The sequence below is a fragment of the Papio anubis genome, chromosome 5, assembly GCF_008728515.1.
Source record: "Papio anubis isolate 15944 chromosome 5, Panubis1.0, whole genome shotgun sequence".
Lineage (NCBI taxonomy): Eukaryota > Metazoa > Chordata > Mammalia > Primates > Cercopithecidae > Papio > Papio anubis.
Genome location: NC_044980.1, coordinates 122,633,757 through 122,648,644, shown reverse-complemented (window position 1 = coordinate 122,648,644; position 14,888 = coordinate 122,633,757). Strand labels below are relative to the sequence as shown.

Sequence of the window (14,888 nt, the reverse complement as noted above, 5' to 3'; positions counted from 1 at the left end):
TCATGTCTGCTGCTATGTAAGATGTACCTTTCGCCTTCCGCCATGACTTTGAGGCCTCCCCAGCCACATGGAACTGTGAGTCCATTAAACTTCTTTTTCTTTATAATTTACCCAGTCTCAGGTATCTCTCTATCAGCAGTGTGAGAAAAGACTAATACACCAACTATGTCCACTGAAATGCAATTGATTAGTTGACAACACCTTATAAATATTAAGTTTTCCTACCTTTGCATTTATTTGTACATTTATCCCAGCATTCTCTAACACTGATATGTGTAACTATCTTTGAGTTATTCTCTGAACAGTTGGTAACGTATTATTTCTTTATTAATTGATGAAATAAATAAGACCTTCGATGTGTATATTTTTGCAAGAATCATGATTTTACCTTCTAAAAAATATATTAGCAGAATAAATTCTTAAGGTCTTTGCCTGCCCATGCATCGCCACTCACCTGGCATTGCCCCTATGTGTTACTTCCAGTTTGGAGGAAGCATTTTCCTGTTCTCCTCAGGCATTTCTTCCCTACATTCCTGTGTATCCTGTACTTTTCTCCATCATAACAGTCACCTCTAGCAGTGGGCTCAAAACTATTTGTTGAGAGTGATGGAATAGAATCAAAATTACCCATTTAAGCTTTTAAAAAAAATCTAAAAAGTTACTATTAAATCACATATGTCATTCTGATACCTTTTACCATCAGAGATAAAATTATTTAAGTCAATGTTAAAGCAATCAAGCCAACGTAGACATTCCACCTATTATTATAAGAACTCTCTTACTATGCATTACTGAGATGTAATAAATAAACACAACTATAAACCTTAAGCCTTGGACAGGTAAAATATATCTTTATGAGAATGTTTTAAAATCAACCTTGGATATTTTTTAAGAAAAGGATAATTAATATATGAACCATGAAAATCAGATCATGAGAAAACATACAGTTGTGAGTGATGGCTTTGTAGCCACTGTCTTAAAGTCCAATGATTAGTTCAGTAACAGGCCAGACAAGAACGGAAGTGCAGAAGTGTTCATTACTATCCTGTGATTCCCCAAAGGAAAACAAAGCAAAACTAATTTTTAACAAATAGTTTTAAAATAGACTAGATATTTGAATATGGAAAATTGATAAAACAAATTTACACAGTCGTCTAAACCCTGAAGCCAAATTAGAGTCACCTGAGAAGTTTTAAACACTACCCATGCTGCAGGTTTCACCTGTGAGAGATTTTGACATAATGGATGAAGGGGGTGGGGGAGTCCAGCATCATAAGTTTTCAAAGTCCATTGAAAATTCTATTGTGCTGTCAGGAACCACCCTGAATGAACACCTTCCCTATTACAGCAAAGCCCACCATACAAAAAGAAATAGCAATGAAACCCTATACAATCAACATTATCCCACTCCCATGAGAGGAACAAATAATATAAACATTATAATCTGGAAAATATTAATAACAGTTACCCTTTATGCAGACTTTATTGTGTGGCAAGCATTATTCTAAGGGCTTCTAATACACTGACCTTTTTATGCCTCACAACAGCTCTGTAAAGTTGGCACTATTTTATGCCTTTCTGCTTCTGCAAAAATAGCTAGTAGTTGTAGCCATTGTCTTACATGCTTAACACTGTGAGACATTACTCTGAATGCTGCTATTTGCATTTAACAGCTCTAGGGAGTAAGTACTGTTATTACAACAGGCTGTCTATATCTTTGGATGTGGAACCCACATCCAAAGATATAGAAGGCCTATTGTTCTACACCATTTTACGTAAGGAACTTTAGCGTCCATGGATTTTAGTATCCATGGGGGTCTTAGAAACAATGCACCTCAGATATGAGGGCTGACCCATTGTAGATAGATGAGGAAACTAAGGCACAGAGAGGTTAAATAACTTGTGTAAGGCCACACAGCTAGTGAATGGCAAAACTAGCATAAGAAGCCAGGTAATCTAGTGCTAGACTTAAAATACAAAATCCTAGTTATTTGTGTGATTCAACAGGCATACAATATATTAATATACAAGAAAATTACTAAAAATGTCTTTATTTTTCTCCTCTTCAAGGGATAAATATACAAATAAAAGAAGAGGCTTACTTAAGAAAACTCAAATAAGAATAATCTGGTCCTAGCTCTGAGAGAGGTACCAAAGTTGGACCCAACTAGAGATATTTCATGAATTATAATGAAAAAAAAAAATTTAGAAGGATGTCAGAGACGAGAAACCCAACTCTATATTAGATTTGAAACCAAGAAATCAGTAGGAAGCCTGACTCCTCCTCCCTGTGCACACCATGAAGACAAGGAAGGCATGTGTGTTGTTTACTGCTGATAAAAACTGCTTAATAAATACATTTGAGCAAACAAAATCATTTAGCTATATAAGATGTGAAATGACTGAAGTCTAAGGCAGAACATTTTCAATTTATTTTAACACCATATTTTTCATATTTTATGAGATACTCTTGTATATTAAATATCCTTACTTCATATAACATGTATTTCTGTATAATAGGATATCAGATTAAAATATACTGTTTTAATTATAATGCCTATTTTTCCATATTTTAATTTTTACATGAAAATTTTACCTTAAAATTAAATTATTATTATAAAAACAGACCTTTTAAATAATCATCTCAGTAGCTAGGTGACCACATTTCTAAGCCAAGCTGTTTGGAATTTTCTGAACCTCTTCTGTGCTCAGTTTAGGGGGCATCCTGTCCTTAGCTAGTTGGTTTCCTCCATCTGTGGTTGGTATATTTAATATCTACCCTCCTCTTGATTAGCAAAGCACAACTATAGATCTGCCGTTAATCAACAACGCAATAGCCACACTCTGGGTTCTCACCAGAGAATATGCATATCTCAGACTTCCTGTTGGACAACCTAATATAAAACATTTAAGTGAGACATAACAGCCTTGAAGGGCTCTTTGAAGAGAATTCTAAATTTTACAATAAAATCAAGCAAGGAACCAAATAATAGTACACTACGACCATAACTGCATTGTCTCTAAGTTGAATTTCTTTTGTAGATTTGCCCTTTTGAGCTGTAGCCCTGGCTTCTATTGAGGGAATTATTAAGGAACATCCAAATTAAACCATGCTACTCTACTTATAGAAGTGGTGCTAAGGATGTGATCTGCTACATCCCTCACAACTTCCTTCTGTTCTCTGAGGGAGATTTCTCAGGTCTCAGTATCAAAGAAGTTAGAGTTCTCTTTCATGCCAGGAAAACAGGAACTCAACATGTATCTTTACGGTTTTATCAAATTTTCTGCACACTTTTCTCTTATTTCTTCACATTTTATTTTTATTTTACTATACAATATTTATATTAATATGTATATTTCTTTAAATCACCACTTTTTGAGACACAGAAACTCTACAAATAAATAAATAGCTTTGCAATAAAAATTAATGAAATTGAAAGAGATAATCAGATGTTCAGATACCACTGACTGTGAAGAATGATGAGCATACCTTTCAAAATTATAAAGGTTGAGTAAAACTTTTTAAATCTCAAAAAATTAATAAATGCATTTCGTTCATCTGTTACTTCCAAAATTGTGCCTACTTATTTTTAAAAAACATGTTATTTTGATTCAGTTAATTTAGAAACTTGTTATATAGTTTCCAAGATAGAGTATCTTTAAACACATATCATGACTCAAACTGATTTATATGTAGTTAAGCCTCAACTAGAATGTTGTTTAATGGTTAGGACAGTATTTAAGAGAACATTAGAAATGTGAAGAACTGCAACTCCTCAATTTTTCAGTTTACGTAGGTTTTCTTGTGGTTCAATAATATCAAATAATTACTCATGTAACGCAGTAAGCTGATTTTGTTTCTAATTTCAATGAATTTTTTAACTGAAATGCCTGATTAACAGCTATATCTTTGCGCAAAAATAACATGCTATAATAAAACTTAAATGTAATATATTTATATAATAGAATATATTTCTCTGTAATTTCAGCATCATTCACTAGATAGAAAAGAGACTAAAATAAATGTTTCCCAAAACATAGCTTTTTGGAGACCAAGACAAAGAAAGGGAAAGTAGGAAACTGACCTGGAATTATTTCAGGACGTTAGAATGTTTGTGATCAATTAAAGAGAAAGAATATTCAAAGTTTTTAAATTAATATGAGCATTTTTGTTATTATAGAGCTTACTTCAAATTGCCTGCAGGCATCTTCCAAACTTAACATTTTTCATAATTGTAGGAAATCATCTTCTTGGAAAGCATAAATTGTCACAATTTAGGTGATAATACATCAGTTAGTGATAAAAATGAACTATCTAAGCCTACAATGCTTGCCATATCATGCTTTTCCATCAACTCAGAATGCAATTTTATTTTGTATAATGAAGAAAACAGTGTGGAAGAAAAGAAGTTCTACAAAATCAATGCATGATGATTTCATCTGACAAGTGGGATGGGAGTGGGAAGAGTAGGTGTGAGAAGCTTACTGCTTTTAGTAAAGTTAAAAACTAAATTGTGACTGAATCAGACCAAGAAAAGATTTTGAAAGACTGAATTTTAAAATAAAAATCCCTGCTTTATATTTTTCATATATATGAATATACTTTGGGGACATAAACATGTTCATGATTGAGTAAAATCAACATTAGAAAAAAGGGAAATTTGGCCGGGCGCAGTGGCTCATGCCTGTAATCCCATCACTTTGGGAGTCCAAGGTAGGCAGATCACCTGAGGTCGGGAGTTCAAGGCAAGCCTGACCAACATGGAGAAACCCCATCTCTACTAAAAAAATATAAAGTTAGCTGGGCGTGGTGGTACATGTCTGTAATACCAGCTACTCGGGAGGCTGAGGCAGGAGAATCACCTGAACCTGGGCAGGGGAGGTTGCAGTGAGCCAAGATCGTACCATTGCATTCCAGCCTAGACGACAAGAGTGAAACTCCGTGTCAAAAAAAAAAAAAAAGAGTGAAATGTATATGGAATAGGAAGCTAAGAAGGATGTGCAGCAGCCCTGTAAGAATAACACAGATATTTTAACCTTAAAAATTTGTTATTAAGAACTTATTGATAGTTCAGTTTCTTATGGTACAGCCTTCTGATACTACTTACCAGCTCAGGAAAACACTGCCAGAATATATCCTTTTGTGAAATAATGTAATTTCCTAGGGTGTTTACAGACTTTAAGGAACTAAGATTGAACATAAAACATTCTAGTGTAAAATTATCACTTTAAGAAGTCTAATAAAAATCTAGTTAGTCTTACGAAATAATTTTTAAAACTACAGAGAAATATTTTTACCAACATAGAACTCTGTTGTCTTTGAAATAACGTTTAATTGAATGAAACTGATATCTTCTTTGGCTCTATTTTAGTGCAAACATTAAAATGATAAATACAAACTATTCTTAAGCTGACTCTTAGAAGAAATGCAAAACTCCTTCAAAGGGAGAAGAATAACCATCAGAATTAAAATTATTTTATGATTTGAATATAAGTGATCATGTTAAAAACAAAATCAAAAAACAAAACTTTCAGTTCTGCTAATACATAAAATGAACATGGATGTATAAATAATTTTTAACAGTGAGAATATTTTTGTTATTTACTAAAAACATATCTATAATAAAATGTAACTATGTTATATAATAATACAATTTTAATGGCCAAATTTATAACATATTAACTCTTCCATAAATTAAAATATTTAAAATATACCTCTCAGTATCACTGGAAAATCACTTCATTTTCTAGAGAATATTATCATGAAACTTGCAATATATGGATTGTCCAGTTCAAAAGATCAAAACTTTTATGCCTACATAAGCCAGGAAGGGAAAATAAACATGCAGGAAGAGTCTTACAGACAATAACAGGACATGAAAGGAACTGTAGATTGCCTGCCTCTGCTAAAGATGTCAAAAAACAAAAACAAAAACAAAAACCTTAAAATACTCTATGTGCCAAACAATGTTTAAGAGCCATATGCAGTCTCCCAAACTGCCAGATTGCAGCTCTAGAAAAGCAGTAGCCAAGATAGAGCTCAACCAAAAGTGTGATCTTTGCCAACAGGAGAGGCCAATAAATTCTAACACTTGCAGAGTGAATAGAATAGAATGACTTCTTCATGAGCATGCATGCTTCATTCAGTTAGTAATCTTTGCTTATAAAGTTTGAGGTATAACCCATGAAGTCTGTTGATTATTAACATCTGCCATATGGCCTTAAAACAAGATGCCTCAATCCCAGGTGGGAAAGGGAGAATCTCAATTTAGACTCTCCAGTGATCACAGGCACACAAAGAACCAGTCTGTGTAAGGCTCACCCTCAACCAAAGGCCTCTTTATTCTGAACAGGTCAGGCCATGTTGGAGCCCTAACTGTGATCTACTGCGGTCTGGGTGCACATCCTGTGATCTTTTAAGATACCTAGGTTGGCCTTTATGAGCACATTGATTTACTAGGAACCTGATGAAAAGCAGTACATATCAAAATACATTTGAAATTTATCACTCAAGCGGAAGGAAATAGAAAAAGTGAGCAGAAAAGACAGAGAAAAAGAGCAAGAGACCAACAAGCAAGACAGACTTCCTCAGACCACCTGGGCCTTATTGTGAGAAAGGCCGGAAGCTGCAGATCATTACCTCAAAGACCTGAGGTACACCGGGAGGAGGTTCCCGCTGCCTTGAGAGACAAGCCCCTGGGTGTTCATGAGTTGACTGGAGAATGAGAGACTATTCACTTTCTTCCCTACTGAAGATGCCAGAGAAACTCAAAAAAGGCGGCCATTGTTCTGGCAATTAATTTAGAAATCTATACAGTAATATTTTTCCTTACGTAGATCTGTTTGGGATTCTTTACATATGTATATTAAATAATAATTTGTTAGGTAATATTTTCCACACAACATCCTCAAATTCAGTTATATATATCTTATACATATTAGGTGCAAAGACTGAAACAAATATTTGTAATGCATTTTTAAAACAGGTGTCTATATTTCACAGTAAGTTTCACTAATGCTGAATTCCTCATATTTCTAAAATACTGCAACATACTGGTTTCTTATTCTTTACCAAAAAAAGCTTAACTCTCTGAGAATTCATTTTTTATTTTGACCTTTTTGATATAAATGAATCACCCATCCATTACTAATAATTATTACGGGAAATATATGAATCCATGTTGTATAATACAGTACGTGATATCGATAACATTAGAACAATAAAAACTAACATCTATTGAAAATGTATCATGTGCCAGACACTACCTTAAGGGCTTTACATGGATCATTTCACCTAATCTTTTCTGAAATGTATGAGATAAATACTCTTATAAACTCTACTTTCAGTTGAATTACACAAGACTTAAACAAGTAACCTGCGAAAGACAATTAAACTAGTAAATGTTAAAATGGTGGCTCAAACCCCAGTTCAAATCCCGCCATCATCTTTCTCTCTCTTTCTCTTTCTCTTTTACAATATATTTTTAATGGTACATACAAACACAGAGAAAGTAATTTCAGTTTAGCAGTTAAGAATAATACTGGAAGCTTCATTCCTAGATTTTATAAAGAATATAACTTATATTCAAGGAAAACTAACAATTATATATTTTATTTAATAATCTTTCAATTCTCTTTTTATAAGATCTGCAAGCGTGTTCACCATTTTTAAAAGATGACATTCTATCATGAACATTTGATCTATTCAAACTCAAAAATCATGAACATGCTGTCTTAACAAGACTCTCAACTCTGAAAGAACTTTTATTAGGAGGATAAACAAACAAAAAAAATTATAAAATTTGTGAAAGGGATAGATAAAGGAAATTTAAAATTTTACGAAAATTCTATCGCAGATAGTGCTTTTAAAAGAACTATGGGAAAAAAGTAATGATCAATTTCATAGCTTTTTTAATGAGCAGATGTAAAATCTCACCTTTACTGAGAATGCCAACCTGGAGTAGAATAGACCAATCTTTCTATATAATATGAACAGTATCATACATGGACATCATTTCCACTAACATAAAATCCAAATTAGAAAATGAAGTATGGCATCTGTGAATGTTATACCCAGTTTAGCTGTGCCCCAAGTTACCTACTTAGGTGTCTCATGAAACACAGAACACATTCTAGTATTAAAATTTAGATATCATTTCTTTGTATATATATCTTTACTAATTTTGCTAACAATGCTTTTTCACATATCTCTTGGTAATAAAATTTACCATCACTTCTCTACGTAAGACTTTTGAGACTTTGTATTAGAATTAAATCAATGTGTCCTTTAAATTAATACTGTTTAAATAGCTCCTTTAAAGACTGAAATCCCAAAACAAAGTAAATTCTATATAATAGCTTAGAAAAACATAAAGTCAACAGTACTTATCTAGAAAACATTTTCTAATGCTAGGGAAACATGTTGAGATGATTAGTTTAGTTTTATACAGATTCATAAGTCAGTGATGGTCAAGTGTCAGTCTAAATTCAAATGTATTACGAAAAGTACTGAAAGTGTTATATTCACCAGGTTACAGCCTGTAAGACTTGGAATCTCTTTTGTTTCCTCTTACATCAGTTAATAAAAGGATCTAAGATTGCACTTATTCTAACAGACAGGGTGCACATCTATAATATAACTTCTCTTCACTTTAACCAGGACAAAGGCCTACATTATAAATAAAATATTAAATCAATTTTTGAGCTCCCAATTTTGTGCATATCTTACTCTCTTGAACATGAAGGAATGGAATGCTAGGTGAAGACTAGGCCTTCATAGCAGAATCAATGAGAACTTAAAAAGAAGAATGTTTAAACACTATCTTGGTTAAAATTTTATATATTATATTAAGGTAATAAAGTATCATATAAAACAATAATTTCCCATCTATATCGTTAACTACAGATGAGATTTTTTTACTTATCCATACAAATATGTTTTTACTTATCCATGTAAAGTAAATATCTGCAAAATAATAACAGTATGTAAACAAAATCAACTGAATATGTTCTCTGTATTAAATATTTTTGTCTTTTACTTTGTTTTATAACAAAGGAAGAAATATTTTATTGAGTTTATTCTAGATGACCTGTCTCTAAACTGTAATGTTTTTACATAAATTTTTATCCTAAAGAGTAGTTGTAGGATGGTTTTTACAAATTACCATTTTATTATCAAATAAATTAGCAACATAATCATTTTAAATTTTCATGCCTATTTCAAATGACTAATAATTTTTACTTTCTGTAATGTATAAAATATGTCCCCAAAGTATAAATACCACAAAGCATAAAAGAGAAAGCAAAATTAACTAAAGTGAGACTACACTTACAAGGAAAACAAATGAAACTGTGTATATAGTGACTTCACAGGGAACATATTTCCATAAAATGTTTCTTCCATACTAAGTGACATGAAAAATTTGAAAACATAAACAAAGGAGTTAAGATATAATTTACAAAGCTGTGCACTCCGTAGCTAAAATAATACTAAATTCCAACTACTTGAAAACCAAACTAAAGACAATACATTATTTTAATGTTAAATAAATTTTTATAAAAATTATCTATTAGGAAGTGTATTTTAAATAAAATGTTGTTACATTTCAAAATCAATTTCTGAAGGAAAAAATCTCAAAGTATTTCATAAAAATGATCACGGCAACAAATAAATAGCTAAGATTATTTAAATAATTGTTCCTCTTCAGAAAATAGCATAGAAATAGACATAAACAAATTTTAGGGAATCTGTCAAAAATACTAAGCAGCTACTGAACACCATTTAAACTTCTGCTTTTTTTCCAGACAACTCATTCCTTTTATATGCCTAAGGAAATACAGTGATTGGAATTTTGTGAATACATCTACCATAAGTGATACACTATTAGTTTACTTTTCTAATACCTTTAAAAATATGTTAAATTGCCGGGCGCGGTGGCTCACGCCTGTAATCCCAGCACTTTGGGAGGCCGAGGCGGGCGGATCACAAGGTCAGGAGATCGAGACCACGGTGAAACCCCGTTTCTACTAAAAATACAAAAAATTAGCCCGGCGCGGTGGCGGGCCTGTAGTCCCAGCTACTCAGCAGGCTGAGGCAGGAGAATGGCGTGAACCCGGGAGGCGGAGCTTGCAGTGAGCCGAGATTGCGCCACTGCACTCCAGCCTGGGCGACAGAGCGAGACTCTGTCTCAAAAAAAAAAAAAAAAAAAAGTTAAATTTCCACTGGAAAATATCCAAAGAAACTTTAGATTTTAACCATTTAAAAACAAAGAGATGCCATTACACACCTAACCAAAAATAAAATAAAATAAAAAGGCACAGTACCAAATGCTAAAGGCTACAGCTGAAGAGAGGAGTAAAATTACACCCTTGTTAGAGAAGAGAAATAGATTCACGTGTATATAAGCACCAATAAATCAAGCAGAGGAGGATATAAGAATGTTCCAGAGATGTGGCCATAAGTATAGGCCACTGCTTGAAGTTAAGGGGCATGCTAATAACAAAGTCTCAGACAGGCCCTGACACCTAATGAGAAAGTTATCTCCCACTTTTGTATCCCCAAAGGGCTGCTACTATCACTTTCAAGTAGATACAAAGATACAGAGACAATGAATAGAATTGCTGCCCTAGATTATAAAAAGGCATATACATGTACTATGTGAACATTTTCATCACAGCTCAAGGCTTACCTCATAAGACCAGACACACTGAGTCCCACCAAAACGGCGAACGCATCTTCCTACTTCCACATCCTCGTGAGTCGTGTACATTTCTCTAAGGCATTCACCAATATGTGGCACCATCCTCCTGAGAACTTCTCGGCTAAAGATCATGCCAGGTCCTCCCATACAGAAGTTCTCCCCAGGCTCCAGTCCCAGCTTTCCAAGCTCTTCAATATTCCCCAGGCCAGTCTGCCCCAGGTAGAGAGGCTTACTGCTGTTTAGTGATCTAAGAAACTCTTCTAACTTATCACCTACAAAAAGAAAGGCAACAATTACTATGTCTCCTTATTTCATAATCACTTATAATGTACAAGGTAAGGGGCAGAACTTTAAACATTGTGCTTAAACTCCTCAGTCTTACACAATTGAACAGAAGAAAAAACCTCTTCCAATATTCTATTATTTTGAAAACACTAATTCATATTTATTAATTAAAACATATTAAAATTATATCAGCTTCTTAAGGTCACTGAAAAACCTTAACAGCTCTGACAATCACCAATTTTCTGTAAAAGGTGAAATAATGACAAGGAAAGTAAAGACAGGTTTCTCAGTATATTTGAAGTAACGAAAAGTTCCCAGGAATATAAAATAATATTAAATAATTGTATTTAGCATTGTTTTGGCTGACTGTTGACACCTAATAATTATTTTTTACTCATAATTGGTTTAGTTCGATGTTTTGCCATTAATTAGACTTCAGTCATATAAAACCCACACAGTTTTGGAGGGTGTTTGAATCAAACCTGTCTTGAAATTTAATTTGAGAAGGCACCTTTTTAGAAAAAAAAGTTTGCCAAAAATTAGTGTAATTGGTTTCACTTGTAGTTTGTAAGTTCAGGAAAAAAACTTTTAAAAATAAAATTTTGCAGGTAAAACAGTTCAGAAGCACTTGGTATTCTAAGTGATACACTGGAATAAGTAGAGAGTCACCTTCTTCATACTCCCAGTCAGCATCTTTACTGCCATTTTTGATGAACACAGCATCTGCAGTCATTATCTTGATCCCATGCCTTGCCCCTTGTATCTCAATGAGTTTCAGCTATTATTGGGTTCTTAATACAAAATACATTTCATTCTTAATAGAAATTGAAATAATATGTCATTTTAATGTTCTGAAGGACAATCTTTCAAAGCATTAAAACAAATGAAAGAAGTAGGTGCTGTTGATGCATTTTATAAATTCTCTGCAAAGTGTGGCAAACTTCTGCTAGGAAACCTTTGAAATTTTGACACATCCAAGACAAGGAACTTAAAGTAGAGGACGCTTTTTTCTTTGAGTCAATCCTAAATATCACTGTTAAAAATGTCATGGGACCATTCTTTATTTTTGTATCCAATTATCAGTACTTTTTATTCCAACCAGCTCTAGGGTGACTTCCCTCCTTCCAATCCAAACCCAAGAGATCTCTAGTTATTATGATTACACTAATTCCTTGTGCCAAAATGTGACAGTTAGGGTTTATTGTTTGGCTTTTTGTTTGTTTTTCTTGCATTGTGTGAAAAGTACTATCTGAATCAGGAGAAAGCAGCAAGGCTTTCTCCTGATTCAGATAGAGTAGAGGCATAAAATAAGGAAGGGCTGCCCCCCTTTGACCAAGAAGCTAGGAAATGTGGAAAGCTCAGAGAAACCTCATTCAGTACAACCCTGCTGCTTCCCTTGCATTCCTCCCCATCTCTGCAACTGGCTGGACTGGAAAGATTCACTTCCCTGACCTAAAGAACTTTGATCCGCTGAGTTTAGAAATTCTCTGTCCAGAGCCGCCCACATTCCGGGAAAAAGACCGCGCCTCTTTTAAACTGACAAAAAAGTTTTTTCTTGCTGTGGCTGCCTGTGGTTCTGGGAAGAACTTCCAGCCTCTGCTTATCACCGCGGCCACCAAAATGCACTGGAAAGGAACCAGTACTAGTGTGTGCTAGTACAGTCTGCTGTTCCCGGGGTCTGGCTTATCAGTGGGTGCTTTCCTCTTCTTCCCCACCACCAATTCCTTACAATATGCCCATCCTCTCAGGGTTTTATTGAGGTGTGGCAGGGGGATGGGAGACGGCTTGGTGCTGCACTGTAGTGGCTGGAAAGAGCAGCGTGCTAGGGCGGTGGGGATGGCCAGGGACTCCCAGTGTGTGGAGAGTTGAGCCAAAGGGAAGGGAACACATAGGAAAGGGTCCCGGACAGCGAAGATGATTCCTCAATCTGAGCAGTTCCAAAAGTGCGCTAGATCCAGTTTAAACAAAAGAGCAAGATTCAAAGCAAGAACGCTGGATCTCCAAACTGGTTGTAGCCAGCATCCTCTGTCTTCCCTTCCTGCACCAAAGACCACGCCCCTCTGGACCGATTGGGGAAACTACCATCAGCAGGGGCTTTCAGAGGAGGGCAGAGTGGGAATGGCCTTTGGTTTAGCTCTACGGTCCCTTTTCTAACCTCTCCCACACGGTAAAGACTGAGGGACAAGAGCGAGGCGGCACCGAAAACAGCAAGTGAGGAAGGCGAATAAAGCCAGGCAGGTGTGAGAAGGGTCCAGATTGCAGAAGAGGAGGAACGGGCTCCGAATTATGGGCGGATGCAGGGGGGGGGGGGGGCGGGCCAGGGCCTGTGGGAGCCGGGAGCACGTGCTGGCAGAGAAGCAGCGGAGGGGCTGGGCAGGGGCGAGGGCCGGTTACAGAGAAAGGAGTTGGGGAGGCGGGCAGGCTGGAAAGCCGGCGCAGGGAGGTCACCTTTGATGTAGACATCGTCGTCGGCGCGCATGAACCACTCATACTTGTCCAGGTAGTGGTCGTGCATGTACTTGATCATCATGAAGGACTTTTTCTGGGGAGGATAGGAGTCGTCCACACCCGGCAGCGCGATGACAGGCAGGGGTGGCGGGGGCTGGCCGGCGTTGGGGGGCTGCTGGCTGGAAAAGAACTCCACGCGGCCGGGGATGAAACGCGCCCAGGTCCGCTGCGCGGCCAGCGCGCGGCTGCCCAGGTACTTCTGCGCGGTCATCACCCCCACGTATAGGAAGTCCCGGGGTCGGGCGCTCGGGGCGGCAGCACCCCCGTCCCCGCTGCCGTTGTGGCTACTCCCTGGCCGGCCGCCTCTCCGCTGCCCAGCCGCGCCCCCGTCCTCCTCCTCGGGTTGCCCTTCGGCCGCTGGAGCACCGGGAAGCCCCGTCGCACCCTCAGGCTCGCGTCCTCGCCGCCGCTGCTGCAGCAGAGGTGGCTGCTGCCAGGGGCTGCTTCGAAAACTGGTGATCCCGGGGGCTGCCTCGGGCAGCGGTGGCCCCTGGAGCTCCTGGCGCGCGGGGGGCGGCGACTGCTCCTGCCGTGGCCGGGACTGGAGCTGGAGGAGCGGCTGCTGAGCGCCGGCGCCGGGGCCAGCCGCGGAGCGACCGTAGTAGGAGCAGAGGCTGGAGCCGCGTCTCTTCCTCTCGCTCAGCTCCGCCACCCTGGGGGCGATGAGCCAGGACGCGGCGGTGAAGCCCAGTACCAGCCCTAATGCCACGCTCATCCACGGGCGGCGGGAGCGCACAGCCATCGCGGCTGCCCCGGGCGCGGACGCTCGCTGGGCTGCCGCGGCGGGGCACGCGGGTTCCCCGGCTCACACCCGCCCCTCCTCCGCCTTTGCGCCCCCAGCCCCGGCCTCAGCCCGCCGCCTAAGCGCCGACACCGGCTGGAGGTCGGAGCGCCGCGGACGCCTCGACTGCCGCGGGCTGCAGCTGCCTGCCAGGCTCTCGCTCGGCTCTGGGCCGGGGCTCCGAGCGAGGGTCGGGAGTGAAACTTCTCCCGGCGGCGACGGTGGCGGCGGCGGCGGCGGCGGCAGCGAGAGGAGCTGCAGGAGGAGGAGGAGCAGCGGCGGCGGCAACGCGTCCGCTCCTAGGCTGCCACCCTGTCACTGGCGCGCCTGGGCCCTCCCTCCTCTCTTCTTCCCGAGCCCCCGCCCTCGCTCCCGCCTCCCGCTCCCCCCGCCGCCGGGCTCCGAGCTGGCCCGGAGGAGGAGCCGCAGGCGGCACCGCTGCCAGCCGGAGGGAAGCGCGGGCCGCGGTATTTCCCCGTCACCCGCCCTTGGACGCCCCCCGTCCGCGCCTCAGTCCAGAGCCGGCCTCCTCTCCGGAAGGAAACGATCCCTGTCGGGCCGCCTCCGGCTTGCAGCGCCGACGCCCCCTCTTCCCTCCTCCCCCAGCTCTTGCT

General features: G+C 38.9%; 1 protein-coding gene across 1 annotated transcript in view; it reads right to left on the bottom strand.

Moving 5' to 3' along the window:
- LOC100999807 (chondroitin sulfate synthase 3) overlaps window positions 1-14,592 on the bottom strand; it is a 294,375-nt gene extending 279,783 nt beyond the window's left edge. The window contains exons 1-2 of the mRNA XM_021939661.2: window positions 13,434-14,592; window positions 10,689-10,972 (exon numbers count right to left, since the gene is read on the bottom strand). Coding sequence (XP_021795353.2) covers window positions 10,689-10,972; window positions 13,434-14,235 — 1,086 coding nt within the window. The 5' untranslated portion in view covers window positions 14,236-14,592. The remainder of the gene's footprint in view (window positions 1-10,688; window positions 10,973-13,433) is intronic.
- Between the last annotated feature and the right edge of the window lie 296 nt (window positions 14,593-14,888).